This window comes from Nipponia nippon, unplaced genomic scaffold, assembly GCF_047370975.1.
Source record: "Nipponia nippon isolate SJK-2023a ecotype South Korea unplaced genomic scaffold, ASM4737097v1 scaffold_1, whole genome shotgun sequence".
NCBI lineage: Eukaryota > Metazoa > Chordata > Aves > Pelecaniformes > Threskiornithidae > Nipponia > Nipponia nippon.
The window spans coordinates 150,727,378-150,742,598 of NW_028262290.1; the positions used below are offsets into that span (position 1 = coordinate 150,727,378).

Genomic DNA, 15,221 nt, shown 5'->3' on the forward strand with positions numbered 1-15,221 from the left:
CTTGTCGAGTTTTACCTTTTTGCCATATTTTCTCCCAACCAGAATGTGCTTTGACAAACTCATTCCTCCATAAATGCTGTCATTTGGCAATTGTGAAGGCTTTCTAAACTACTCCCAATTACCAGGTGTAACTTCTGAAATTTATTTTGACAATTGCATTGGCTTATGTTAGTTTTCCAGCTATAGCAAATTATTCTTTCTTTTAAGCATCACACATACTTTTGTTTTTCACCAGGACTGTTATAGCAAATTAAATGGGTTAGGGGGTGCTTGGTGTCTATTCAGCTTATGATTTTTTTAGTCAATTTGTTTATTACTAGAGGAAGGTGGGAGTCTTCATGCATTATGAAGAGATCTAATATGGAATTGCTCGGAGTTCTGTAACGTACACATCCAGTCTGATTTGGTTTTTTTTTTAGGAATTCCAAGGATGTTTTGCCCAATGGAGCAGCTTGAAATCTTCCATTAAAAAAAAAAAAAGTAAAAAAGTTTGTTTCTACCATTAGACAGCTACTTACTCTCTCATGTCCTTTGACAAGGCTTCAGAATTACTCGTGATCTTTCTTACAATTTACATGTGTAGTGATTAACACATATGCATTCCATGTCTGTGTCTTCAGAATTTCCAGTAGCTCTACAGACTCTGGAGCTTCAGGTATTTGCTGGAGACTAAATTCAAAATTGAGCCCCCTGTCACTTAAAAAAGTATAAATAATACATATGAAAGGATCCATATGACTCTACTTCTTCCTGCCTCTCACTCACTTCCCCTGATATTGTAATCGAAGTCAGCATCCTCACTAAGTTAGAAGTATTTGTTTTGTGTATGAAATTTCACTTGTGGTTTCATTAGGTATATATTAATTTCCTGCCAAGATCTCCTTTAGTATGTTGCTGTTGGTTTTTTTTCTACCAGCTGTTCATCCCAGAGGTGCCTGTGCTTCGGACATTGGAATAGGTAGAGATTGGGGGAAGTGAACAGAGATTACTTCCAGTGTTTTTGTAAAAGCATCTGAATGCTTTAAATAGAAGAGGAAGCAATACTGAATAGACTTGCATCTTGTTATTTCTGTTGAATGTTTTAGAGTTCTAGGGAAAAATCAGAGGTTTTTATCTTGATTATCATGGCTTGCAGTCATAGTGTCTGGCTGCCCAGCTATTTTTCCTAATAAATTGAGAGCAGGCGTTCCTGCAGAAGGCTACGGAGGTACACAGAACCAGAGGAAGGAGTGGAGGGCTCTCATGTCCTAGTCCTTGTACAAGCCACTCCTTGGCTTGTCTTTACTCTTCTGGCTGATGAGTACTGTTCCTGGTAAATGCTGAAAGCTACAAAATCTCTGTTTTGGTGTGTCCTCCGCAGTCACGAGTTTTTATATAAAGTGACTGATTTATTTCGTCTGTTTCATTTTAAGCAAAGAAATAAATAAGAATGTCTGGGTTTATATCTCTTCCTTGTATCTTGAAACAGAGAAGAGTGTTTATGTTCACAAGCTTTTGGGTCCTTTTTCATTTCCCCTCTGTGGTTGTATGAGGTAGAGCTGTGATAAAGCTTTAGATTTTCATGTGTTTTTTTCAATTCTAGCAGCTAGGTTGTGAAGAAAAATGCCAAATGGCACACAACTTGGAAGTAATTCTAGAGTTGACAGTCCCATGCACTAAAAATACTTTTATACTTGATTTCTATGCAATATAATCCCTGAAATGTTGCTACATTTTTAAGATAAGTGCATTGAAGTAATATTTCTTTGGCCTGACCTAGCTACAGCAGAGTATGTAAATTCAGTTTCTTTCCTATTTAATGTACCATCATCAATCCTTTGTGTTAGGAGGGCCCTAAGATACTCAGTGCTCCTAGCTGCTTCTAATCACTCAAGCTGTTGGCTGCTACCCTCTAAAGCAAGTGAGGAAAGCTGAGGGTGACCTAAAAAAAAAAAAAAAAGAAAAAGGGAGATGATCACAGTCATTGGAAAAATATTCAGTAGAGCAAGCTGACATAGGGACTAAAGTGAGCAGCCTCTGGAGAGCTAAGGCTGCTGATTCTGCCTAGAGAATTGAGTTACTGTAAGAGAGTGATTCAGAAATCACAAACTGAAGTTACATTTCTTCATTGTTATTCCCTGTGCCACCTGCAGATTTGCACACTTGAAAACATCTGCTGAAAGTCAGTTTAGTGATCTCACTAGTGTAGCAAGTCATGCTTCAAAAGAACAATGTCTGGAAAACACTCATATGCAGAGTAATGGTTTGCTTTGCTTAGAGGGATGCTGTTTGCCTTGGCTGGTAGTTTCAAGAAAAAGTCAAAGAGCATAGACCAAAACCTTTTGTTCACAGTGTAATGGGGCAGCAAGACAATGAAGCTTCTCAGGGTCAGGGTCACTAAGCTGTGTCTGTGTCTTTCCTTTAGCAGCTTGTTCTCCTGTTCTCTTCCCTCTACAGCTAGTAGTTGAAACATTCAGCCAGTCCTTTGTTATATCCTGATTAGTTTATCTGTTTTTTAAACATCTCTTTCTCTTTTCCCCCAAAAAAGCAGAGAATGGCAGATAACCAGGAGAGTCAGATGACCATTGAAGAAAGGAAACACCTGATTACAGCTCGAGAAGAAGCCTGGAAGTCCAAGGGTAAAGGAGCAGCCAATGACTCAACGCAGTTCACTGTAGCTGGCCGAATGGTAAAAAAAGGTCAGTGATGAAATGATCCTAATATAAATAAGCCATTGCTTATTTGTCTAGTCAAAATAAAGTCAAGCTAAAGCTATGCAGAAACAGCATCCATGTTTAGCAAGAGGAGGACTGTTTATCTTTAACTGAATATCGTGTCATGAGACTGTTCACTCTAGCTTCTTGTGGCTGTTGGTACAGATCCATTTTGTTCTGCGCTGTTGCACTACCATCCAGTTATTACTGGGCTCTGTCTGACTGGTGGTAGTCAATCACCTGGACAGTCATATGTTTTGTTTTCCTTCTAATACAACCCAGAGGGCACAGCTGGATTATTCTTTCTTATTTATTCTTCCTTTGAAAACCCAGGTGCACTGTCTAGAGAGAAGTTGTGAAATCTAGTCATTGCTATTGCTGGCACTTGCCCCGCTCCTAGGATCACTGGGAATATTTAGCAAACACGTGTTATTTTTATGGATGCTGTTTTGGACAACAGCTTGTAGTGTTGTGTTTGGCTGAAGAAATCACTGAACAGATTTCTGCATAGATCTAGAGAGTAGAAATGACAAGGGAGCAATGTTGACATTTTTGGGATCTCTTGAATTCAGTCACTGTTTCCAGATGCAATCATTCTTCTGAAGTGGACAGGAGTCTCTAAAGGCTGTACGTGGCAGAAACATAGCTGTTCATGCAGTGCACCTGGAAAGATGATAGCTTTGGGAAGAAGGCACCTAAACCGATCTCTTATGGTTAATGAATACTAAATACTGTTTTGTTGCAAGAGCTTGGTTATTAAACACAACACCAATGAACCTTGAGTTGAATGACACCCATCAAAAAAATCATTGTGGGGTGAGGGCAGTATTGCAACAGGGAGTAACTCCATTTGCAATCCAAGCCACATTCTGTTGGCAGATAAACAGGTACATGCTATTAGGAATTACATCTATTAGTAACGTTTTAGCTGCTGCTTGCATTGTTTTGCTGCTAGAAACGCCAATGGTCAGTGTTTAGAGACTAACCTGTTTTGGAGGGCCGCCAAGAAAAAGCGTTCAGTTGTCCACAGACTGCTTTTTGCCAAATAGATTGGTCTTTGGAAAGGAATATAAAGTGATAGCATTTGCTCTTCTTAAGGGGAAAACAAAAATACCTTGAAAGGATCTCTTCAGGTGCTGCAATCATTCTTTTGGAGAAGCAAGGTAATCCTGTGACAGTGGCATCAATAAAAGTAGCCCAAGTGGGATTTTATTCAGATGTGTGCTATTTTTGCTGCCTAAAGGAATAAATTATCATGATGAGTTTTTAATTTAAGGGATGATGAGAAAGCAATGCAAAATTAAGTCCTTGTTATACACGTGCACAGATGCTGTATTTTAATTGCTTCTTATGGCTGAAAATTTTTCAGTCCTAATTGGAAGGTGATCCTTTACTAGCATCTGAAGTGGTTCTCAATGTGGTCTTGTGGATTAGGTCTTGGGAGAGCTGCTTAAGAGGTGTGTCCTCTCAAGTGCGTCTTGATGAAGGCTTTACCAGTTGACTTAAAACCTGCTGGAATTTTGAGTCTCTTAGGTAACAGGGAAAAAAATTGTTTGTGGAAAAGATACTTGATTACATTCTAAATCTATCTTGGTGTTTGACAATTATGACTTGCGAGGAGTTGCAGTAAAGATAGTGGAAACGTGGTTAGTATATATTCTTCCAGCACGATGTTGGTTTAATCTGATCAAAGTAACTAAAGGCTTAAACTTATGTGGCTCAGTAATTAGTAAGCTATGGCTAAGTGGAAATAGATATTGGAGGAATGTTTAAATGTCAGTTTCTCCATTTACTGAAAATCTAGGCAACAAGAGGCAATAGAAGCAATTCTTTGCTTCAGTATGCTTTTCTACCTAATAAAAAACATGAAACCTATACAGTGCCATTCCTCTTACTAGAGCAATGCAGATTCACGTGAAAAGAACTAAATCAAAATCATCTTATTTTATCCACTGGGTCCAGAATGAATTGCTTTATGATAGTTACTGAAAAGGAGGGAGGAGAGTACAACAAAAGGAGGGATTACTGTTTGATATGGTGTGGACTCTGACTTCTATTTTTACTTCCATTTCCTTGTGTTCTTAAAAATGCAACAGGGCCCAAGAATTACTGCTTAATCCAGGGACAGCATTCATAGGTCAGATGCATCCTGCTATGTGTTTTAATAGAGATGGGTTTAAATTAAAAAACGGGGGTGAGGGGGTGGTGAAGGTGCCAAGCAAGAACATGGTAATTTCCCTGCTAACCATATCTTTTTGTTCCGAACAGTTGCATGTTTTTAAAATGTGGCTTGTGGTAGGACCAGAGTCCAAAATGTAGACCAGGTGAACTGCTACTACCTTGAAAACAAGCAAAATGACTGTATTCAAAAGAAAGCATGTATCTTCTGTTAGCTTGCTTACAGACACTTGGAAACAGAGCTTTGTTCTTGTAAATGGGACAGTTTCTGAGGCTGCTCTTGACTTAAGAAGCAGGCAGGGCAGTACACTGTGCCATCCCTAATACAACAGTTGTGGAAGCTGGGGAAGTATGAGGGACTGTAGGAAGTGGCCAGGCTCATCTGCTTTCATAGAATCATTAAGGTTGGAACAGACCTCTGAGATCGAGTCCAACCCTTAACCTAACTGCCAGTTCCACCTCTAAACCGTGTCCCTAAGCACCACATCCACACATTTTTTGAACACTTCCAGGGACTGTGATTGCACCACTTCCCTGGGAAGTTTGTTCAAATGCCTAACCGCTCTCTCCATGAAGAAATTTTTCCTAATATCCAATCTAAACCTCCCCTGGCACAACTTGAGGCCGTTTCCTCTCATCCTGTTGCTTGCTACCTGGGAGAAGACACCAACCCCCACCTCGCTACAACCTCCTTTCAGGTAGCTGTAGAGAGAGATAAGGTCTCCCTTCAGTCTCCTTTTTTCCAGGCTAAACAACCCCAGTTCCCTCAGCCGCTCCTTGTAAGACTTGTGCTCCAGACCCTTCACCAACTTTGTTGCCCTCCTCTGGACACGCTCGAGCACCTCCATGTCCTTCTTGTAGTGAGGGGCCCAAAACTGAACACAGTACTCGAGGTGCGGCCTCACCAGTCCCGAGTATGGGGGCACTATCACCTCCCTGGTCCTGCTGGTCACACTATTCCTGATACAAGCCAGGATGCCATTGGCCCTCTTGGCCACCTGGGCACATTGGTGGCTCATGTTCAGGTGGCTGTCGACCAGCACCTCCAGGTCCTTTTCCACCAGGCAGCTCTCCAGCCACTCCTCCCCCAGCCTGTAGCGTTGCATGGGGTTGTTGTGACCCAAGTGCAGGACCCGGCACTGAGCTTTGTTGAATCTCATACAATTGGCCTCATCCCATCGATCCAGCCTGTCCAGATCCCTCTGTAGGGCCTTCCTACCCTCCAGCAGATCAACACTCCTGCCCAACTTGGTGTCGTCTGCAAATTTACTGAGGGTGCACTTGATCCCCTCATCCAGATCTTTGATAAAGATACTGAACAGAACCAGAATAATACCTTTCCCTAAACAGCTTCCCTTCTCATAATTGTTGGAAACGTGGGCTGATCCAGGACTGCATTTCCTATGTTCTGTGTTCTTATGCAGGCCTGGCTTCTCCAAGTGCACTAACACCAGTAGCGTCCCCTTTCAGTAACCGGCAGAAGTCTACCACTCCAGTTACGAAACCCTTGGAAGGTAAGGAATAAAAATGGCTGAAATATATTCAGGCTTTTTTACTTCCTGTCAATTAACAAGTTTTACTTTCTGGTTTGCTTAGAAATTGAAGCCAGGCCTGATATGCAATTGGAATCGGATATGAAGCTTGACAAGTTGGAGTCATTCTTGGGAAGGCTGAATAACAAAGGTTGGTAGAGTTACCAAAGGTGGCAATGTATCCACTCTCCGACTTCAGTAAATCTCTTAAAGTACTTCTTAGTTAAAATATCTGGTAACAGAAGCTGAATATTTCTCTGTTCAGACTGCACTTACTGATCACAGAGTTTATTTTTGTGATTCAGTCTTTGCTAAATTTTAACAAAAAAGCCTTATGCTATTGTATTACAAATGTGCAATAAAATAAATCACAAATGCCAAAATAACTTCCTTCTTTCTCTATACACGATGTACACATTCTTCTTGAGAGCAAAATTTCTTAAAATGACACAGCCAGTCTGAACCATATTGCCATATACAGTGAAACAGCTTTAAATGTAGTTTAATCTTATTAAAATCAAGATACGACACTAAGTGCTCCCAAGCACAATTCATTCACCTTCCTGCTTTTCTGAAAACTGGCTCTCTGTAGCAGCTCATACAGTTTCCTTGTACAGCTTGTAGGCTACTTATGAACCTGTCTAGAGTTCTCTGGTGTTTCCATCTCATGTGTCTGTCCTCCATTTGTAAGACAAAAATCTTTCCGTTTATGGTATTTGACACTCTAGAAATTACAAATGTATTCACATTTCAGCAGAGGAGGCACTAGCATAGGATAACGATTGTCCCATACTCACTTGTCTGCAGTAGCGACTTTTCCACTTGTCCTTCTAGTAGATCTTTTCAAAGGAAGGAATTATGTGGTTGGAGGCAAGATGGGATATACAAGACCATAAAGTGCTTATATCATTCTACCAAAACAACTCTTTTTTGATAATGCCTAACTTTTTATTCAGCCATATTTCCAAGCCATTTTGTAATAAAGATTATTGCATATGAGTAGCAGTTACACTGTTTTTATCATTCTTTTCCAACAGACTTTTTACCATCTCTCCTTCAAATTCCATCAATGTAAAAAAAAAAAAACAAAAACAAAAACAAAAAAACCCCAAACAACAAAAACAAAAACCAAAACACACCACCACCCCAAAAAAACCCCACCCCAGCAACTACCAAACAAGCCATGTTTATTTGTTCTAGAGTTAGAGACTCTAGAATGATTATTTATTGGTTTTTTTCCTGCAGTTGCCGGGATGCAAGAGACAGTGCTGACAGTTACAGGAAAATCTGTGAAAGAGGTGATGAAGCTGGATGATGATGAAACGTTTTCCAAATTTTATCGCCATGTGGATTTCCCTTCCTCCTCAGTGCCTTTGGACCTTGATGAGGACTTTGATGCCATCTTTGATCCTTATGCACCAAAGTAAGAACTATTTTTTTTTTTCCATTGTTATGAATGCAGACATAGGGGCGGTGGTCAAAATGTTCAGCTTTATGTCATCTTGTGGATATCTTAGCAGTGAGCATGTCCATTTCTTCCACACATTTCTGAAATCACTCTTCTGCCTGAATTGAGGAACTGATCCAGATTTCCTGACAAACATCACACCCAAAATCAAAGCAAATCTCTTGTCATTAGATGATTCTGACTAGGAAAATTAACTGATGATCATAAACACTGCTTGTTTTTCAGGTTAATATCTTCTGTAGCAGAGCACAAACGTGCAGTTAGGCCTACACGCAGAGTCCAGTCCTCAAGAAACCCCCTGAAAATGCTGGCAGCAAGAGAAGACATTCTTCATGAATATACTGAACAAAGACTGAATGTTGCCTTCATGGAGTCAAAGCGAATGAAAGTAGAAAAAAGTAAGCTAACAGGATGATTTGTACAAGACACTGTCTTGCTATTTTAATTAAAAACAAAACAAAATCCCCCCACAAAAACCATAACTGAAGGAATGGAATGTGTTTTCTGAGAGGCAATAAATTGATTGAGGTATAAGGTTGAATGTAGGCTCTCTAGGAGGTCTAGAGAGAAGGGTGTGTGTGACTTCCTCAGGGAAAGCTACCTACAGCCACCTCCTGTGCGTAGGTTTAATTATTTATTTTTAGCACAGTCACCTTGTGCAGAGAGAGGGAGTGCCACAACGCCTGCAGAGTGAGGACAGGAGATCAAGGAAAGCAGAGCTAGTGTTATGTTATGCTGGCGGGGAGAGCTGGCAAGAATAAACTTTTGTTCAGGTACACTGGCCTCAATTTTGGGTCCTAGTTTTCTCTCAGAAACTGGAATTAGCCTTCTTGACTCTGAAAGATTAATTTCCATAAAGGATCGGTGCTCTGTGGCAGGACTTTGTTTTACTTGTGATGTTGCTTTCTCCTGACAACCAGAGGGACAGCAAGAGACATGATTGTAAAATTTACTCAAAGGTTTGTCAAGCCACTTTTAGCATTTTGGGTACAAGTTTTTCCTTATTACATTTGAATAAAGGGAGACCATCTTTAAACATTGCCTGTATTGATGAAAACACTAATTATATGTGTAATACTTTGTTGCCATTTGATGAGAAGCATATCCCTGAGTTATAAATTCATGAAGTGCTTTGTCTTTGGTTGAGAAATAAGCAAAAGTAGCCAAGAATTTAGGCTTTAGGTTTACAGTAAAACATGACTAAGACTTTGAAATGTAAACGGCTGTTACATCACACTGGCTGAGACAAATTTGAAGGGAATTTCAGTTAATTAGCCTTGGCTACTCTGCTGGGTTTTATCATTAATCAAATATAAGGCATTGAAGATCTACACAGTACTTCACAAAATATTGGGTAAGACGTGTTTCCTAGCAAAGCTGGTATTTCTGCCAAATAACATAATTCTGACACTGACAGTTTACTCTTGGATGGTATTGAGAAACTTAGGTACTACTAAACCCACAAAGCTCTTGGGCTAGCAATTAATCTGAGTTCAACCTGGGTTTGCTGTTGCTATTGAGAAGGAGAAAAACTGGAGATAATGGGGGGGAAATAATTTTTTTAATGAAACAACCAATTTTTTTTATAATTTTGTCCTTTTTTTTTTGTTTTGTGTGTTTTTTCCTCCAACTTCTTTCTATGTACAAGTGTCTACAAACTCAAATTTCTCAGAAGTAGCACTTGCTGGCTTGGCAAGCAAAGAGAACTTCAGCAACGTTAGCCTGCGGAGTGTTAATCTAACAGAGCAAAACTCTAACAACAGTGCTGTGCCATACAAGAAGCTAATGCTGCTGCAAATTAAAGGTATGCTGGAACCGCTTTTACTTTCCACACATAATAGGCTGATTGTAACATATGGGAGTTGCTACTACAGTTCAATGATTAACTTGTTCTAGATCTCCAGCTCGAGATTTAAGTCCAAAACCGAAAAGAATAGGCAAGAACTGTGAGACAAATGTAAGACTTTACAAATAGGTTTGCATTGTGGCCACTGGTGTGTGTTTTCCAAGGAGAAAACAGAATATTTCACAAATTCTAGCCATCTCCTGTGGAAATTTTTGAACTGTCCCATTCTTCCAGTGCTCTGTATAACTTGGAAGTGACATGACAGTGTTCTTGCTCCACTTCCCCTTACAGTGCATAGTAATGTATCTGATTCTGCAAAATAATAGCTACTTTTTTGGCAAAGTAAAATTCTTAAAACTTTTTACTGCCTACAGAAACTGTGCTATAGCTTCACTTAAGCAAATGTAAAGGATTCTGGAATTCGGCTGCTGTCTGCCATTTACTTAATTCATTTCTTTCCAGAAGGACACAAAGTTGTTAAAGCAAGAACAGGAAGTAATAGAAATATTAGTTGATAGGAGGCAATGGTTTTTTTGCTTCCTGTGAGTAAACCCTTTTTCCACAGTAGTATTCTTTAACAGTGTTTCCATATATTTTGCTAAATGTGCTGGGATTGTTTGTATTTCATTCAAAACAAATTAGATCTTGGCATTTGATAGCAGTAGTCAAAGGAATATAATTAGCTTTGTTTTCTCTTTAGGAAGAAGACATGTTCAAACAAGATTAGTTGAACCAAGGGCCTCGTCACTGAACAGTGGAGACTGTTTCCTGTTGTTAACTCCACATTTCTGTTTCTTATGGGTAGGAGAGTTTGCAAATGTCATAGAAAAAGCAAAGGTTAGTACTGTTGGGGTTTTTTATTATTTATTTTTAGAGCTGTTGCAGCGTCTGTCTCTGATGTAATTGAGTCTTGGTGCCAGTTGTCTCAAAAAGTGGCATGTAACTGATAGTGACAGGTAGATATGCAGGATTCCTGTAAGTATGTTTTAGCCTGTGCACTGAATGAAAGCTGACATAAGAGTGTGTAGGCTGTGAAGCTGCAAGAGAAAAGAGGATATCCTGAGGAAACAGATTTGCACTCAAACAAAAAATAGTCTGAATTGCAGGATGTTCTTTTTATTCCCATGTTCATTAAGATCAAGTCTTGTTTTAAGGCAAATGAAAGAATGAATGTATTTCGGTAACATTTTCTCTAGTGTCTGTTTATTTAGTGCAACAAGTAATACACATTTCTCCTGCTATTTGCTCTGTTATATCCTATCTACTTTTGCCTTCTCCCTGAACAAGATATGCACAAGTATTCCGAAGACTTAAGCAATCCTGTTCAGATAACTGTTAATCTCTTAGGCTTCAGAACTTGCAACTTTAATTCAGACAAAGAGGGAACTTGGCTGTAGAGCTTCTTATATACAGACTATAGAAGAAGGAATAAATACCCATACCCATGCAGCCAAAGACTTCTGGAAACTCCTTGGTGGACAGACAAATTACCAGTGTAAGCATTCTTACAGTTTGGGTATCTGATGTTCTATCACAGTAAAACAGTTGAGTCGGTTCTCTTTAGTAAAGATAGTTGGATGTTAAATTTTTTTATTGTTTTTGACAATCTTTTCGTTAAGCTGCTGGTAGTCCTGATGAAGATGAAATGTATGAAGCTGCAATAATAGAAACAAATTGCATTTACCGCCTTGTAGAGGATAAACTCATTCCTGAGGATGACTACTGGGGAAAGGTGCCAAAATGTACCCTGCTACAACCAAAAGAGGTATTGTGCCACTTACTGCTCCTGTGGTAAGTGCAGGAACATATAGCTAGTAACGACTTTCAGTAACTGCAAATGCTCATGGAGAGGCTCACTGAAAATTGGATCCTCTGTGGTTCTGAAAAGTTTCTGAACACTTTGCTGTCCAGAGTGTGCTTCAGGTCTCAAGAAATTAGATCATGTTATCTTTAAAGTGAAATACTGTTTTAGGAAGTGTAAATCTTTTTGTCGTCAGTGGCTCAGTCCAAAGTCATGAAGTGCAAAACAGGTAGCACTTCAGAAAAACAAAACAAAATAAAAACCTGTTTTCCCTTTCAGGCATTTTTATTTCTATCCTTAGCAGACTTTTCCCTTTCAAACAACTATTTCACCCACCTAAGTAGGAATGAGAGCAGATTTCCAAAATAAAGACATGATGCATTTTCTTGAAAGTATTCAAGTTGCTGCCTGTTTGCTGAGCCAGTTACCCATGCTGTATGTTGTGTCAGCCTTCCCCAGCTGCAGGACAAAGCATAGGTCTAAATGTCAGTGAAAGCTGCTGTAACTGGACAGCCATCAGTCATGCAACAGAGAATCAGGTTTTTAGTAGTAAGAGCTCTCTAATCTGCTAGTCACCTAGCTACCACCTAAAGGTACAACTCATAGCATTCCCCATACTTGTTTCCCGTCATCCTCAACAATTAGACGTCACTGTGCAGACCACTGCCCTGGCCTTAGTTTCATTGCCGTGCTAGTTGTTAGTGTCACTGCAGAAACTCAGATATTTGGAGGAGTTTGTGTTCAATGCGCTGTCAGCTTGCAGCACTAAGAAACTGGAGGATCAGGGTATCACCTAACCTAATGGGAGGTTGTTTTTTTGTTTTGGTTTGGTTTTTAGGTGCTGGTGTTTGATTTTGGCAGTGAAGTATACGTATGGCATGGAAAGGAAGTTACTTTAGCACAAAGAAAAGTGGCATTCCAGCTGGCAAAACACTTGTGGAATGGCACCTTTGACTACTCCAATTGTGACATAAATCCTCTGGACCCAGGGGAATGCAATCCCCTCATACCCAGGTATCAAAACTCGAGTTTAGTCTCATTGCAGAAACTTAGTTTTCTTGCCCTTATTTCACAGTGTTTAATTTGATTCTGTTTCTTTTGTTCCCTTGTACAGAAAGGGACAAGGACGCCCAGACTGGGCTGTGTTTGGCAGACTCACAGAACATAATGAGACCATACTGTTCAAAGAAAAATTCCTTGATTGGACAGAGCTGAAGAAACTCAATGAGAAGAACTCTAGTGAATCCCTTCACCAGAAGGTGCATATAATAAGCAATGCTAGGTATTTCAAACTAGATGACCTATCTGGGATGGAAGCCAGGGAAGCTTGTTCTCAAGGATCCAGAGCACTTTCTTTATCTTGCAGGCTTTGACCTAGCAGTCAGAACATCACCACCTACAGTGAACCCAGAGAGTTGCTTTACATTGGTGCCAAGCAGCTCAATGAATACTGCCAAGGTGGCTTTGACAAGGCATCAAATGATGACAAGATATTAAAGTACTGAAATAGGCAGGAGTCAAACTGTTTGAGTGGAACTGGGGTAAGAAGAAAAAAAGCTATGCTCAAAGAAATCTCTTCTGTGTTTTTTGACAGGAAGAATCCAGATCTGACTCTAAACCATACGATGTCATGCTAATGGTAGCTGTGCCCCAAACGACTGTAGGCACAGTCTTGGATGGAATGAATATTGGCCGGGGCTATGGACTTGTAGAAGGAGAAGATGGGAGGCAGTTTGAAATTATCACTGCATCTGTGGATGTCTGGCACATCCTGGAATTCGATTATAGTAGACTGCCTAAGCAAAGCATAGGGCAGTTCCATGAGGGAGACACATACGTTGTGAAGTGGAAGTACATGGTGAGCACTACAGGTTAGTGAACAATTCCATTTCATCCTGCTGAAACATGGAGAAGTGCAGCTGAAACTGCTGCTGTTAGTAGTGAGATCCAGACCTAGGCTTACTTGGATGTGAAATTGTTTTAAAGGTTAGAAATGATAATTTAGCCTTCCTAGGCCATTAAGAAGCAGAGCTTATTATTTTATTTTGTTTAAAAGAAAGCATTAAAAAAAAAAGTTGTAGTTATTTTTCATACATCAAATGTAATACTGTGCATCTCTGCTTTTACCCAACAGTGGTTTTGTACGTGTTCACAGGACAGCTCGTTAAGCCAGAATTGTGCCCACAGCTTAACACCAAAATAACTAGGCAGCTGGACTAATGACAATGGTCTGAATGTCTTGCAAGAGAGGTAGGCTTAGCAACAAGGAAAGCCTTTGCTGGGTAATGGAGAACAGTAACAATAACAGGAAAAGCCCTTGCCAACTCATTGCCCTTGCTGTCCTTTTTGCTGTTTCTGGAAACCCTTTGCTATGGGTTTCAGTCTCAAGTGGAAAACTTTTTAGCAGTGTTCTGACAAAGAACCTGAGAGCAGCAGATAAATGTTGAGAATCAGTCAGCTCAGTATGCTCATTGGAACTCTCCTTTCTGGCACTAAACTAAGAATAGGTGGCTTTTGTGGTAAGTAAAATAAAAATAATCTAAAAATGATTGTTCCAAATAGGAAAATAATAAAATTGGTTGAAAGCAGTATAACAGCTATATAGCTTCAGGCTTTTAGCCAAAAAATGTAAGTGGGTCTTATTCAGGATCGTTGAGTTCAGATACTGGTAAATCCAAGAAAAATACAAACGCTTGTAAGTCTTGGGAGAAGTGGGTAACACTAACACTGAACTGTAAACAGGCTCCTAATCAAAATGGATGGAAATATATTCCATCACTCCAAAACAATATTTTTTTATGTAGGAGGCAGTACTTTTATGGGCTGAATGTCCAGATAAGAGTAAAAACCATAAATTTTAGAAGTGGCTAGTGGTTTGAGTATTCTCAACTTGAAAAAAACAAGATGCTTTCTCCTAAGTATTTCAGCTGGATGCTGCTCAGCGCTGCTGAAATCAAGGCAGAAGTTTTAATATTTTTTTAAGAATCTGGTTTAAAGCTCTTGGGTTTTTTTTTAAAATCTTTGATTTAATTATATCTGTTTATTCAGTATTCACTGGAAAGAGTAAAATATTCCATAACTGGTTGTATTGTTGAGCTTCACTTGCTGTAAACATTATTTGCTTATCGTAACAACTAAATACCAATCCTTAAAAGAAAAAAAAAAAAAATGCAAAGAGTTGCTGCTAACACACTTTCCAGACCAACATGAAATACCGAGTTAATTTTAAAAAATAAATATATAAAGCTTACCTAATCCTAACTTTTTTATGACTGCAAAATACGGCTTTGGTGTTCTTTTGTTCTGTAGTTTTCCTTTCTAATATCACTTTACCAGGAAAGACTTCTCTTTTATGCCTGTAGCTTTCTCAGCTGTTGGTGTTTCCAGTATCACTCAGCAGCCAGCTACTCTCCTGCTGCCAAAGAACAGTGTATAATGTGGAAAATGAGCCATAATGCACTCTTCTGGTAACATAACTGGACATACCATTTCACATGCAAATTGGCTCAAGTGATGTCAGTTATTTCTCTCCAGATAGTACCAGTTCTTTCTACATCTTTTTCTCTGGCCAACACAGGCATCTCTGCATATGGGCTTACATCCACCTGATGAGACAATGCCAACTTTGCATGGGGACGTACTGGCTTGGAGACCTAATGTTCCTCCAATTGGACATTTTATCTTTCCTGTTCTGGACGGGATA

General features: G+C 39.5%; 1 protein-coding gene across 22 annotated transcripts in view; it reads left to right on the forward strand.

Annotated features, from left to right (window-relative positions):
• Positions 1-15,221, forward strand: part of SVIL (supervillin) — a 142,498-nt gene that overhangs the window by 116,201 nt on the left and 11,076 nt on the right. For 17 of the 22 annotated variants that reach the window (XM_087777815.1, XM_087777833.1, XM_087777702.1 and 14 more), the window contains 12 exons: positions 2,528-2,678; positions 6,296-6,385; positions 6,468-6,554; positions 7,649-7,826; positions 8,097-8,269; positions 9,520-9,675; positions 10,418-10,554; positions 11,065-11,212; positions 11,337-11,482; positions 12,357-12,532; positions 12,633-12,777; positions 13,113-13,389. In XM_087777815.1, coding sequence (XP_087633941.1) covers positions 2,528-2,678; positions 6,296-6,385; positions 6,468-6,554; positions 7,649-7,826; positions 8,097-8,269; positions 9,520-9,675; positions 10,418-10,554; positions 11,065-11,212; positions 11,337-11,482; positions 12,357-12,532; positions 12,633-12,777; positions 13,113-13,389 — 1,864 coding nt within the window. The remainder of the gene's footprint in view (positions 1-2,527; positions 2,679-6,295; positions 6,386-6,467; positions 6,555-7,648; positions 7,827-8,096; positions 8,270-9,519; positions 9,676-10,417; positions 10,555-11,064; positions 11,213-11,336; positions 11,483-12,356; positions 12,533-12,632; positions 12,778-13,112; positions 13,390-15,221) is intronic. The other 5 variants (XM_087777712.1, XM_087777750.1, XM_087777795.1 and 2 more) reach the window with 1 other exon arrangement.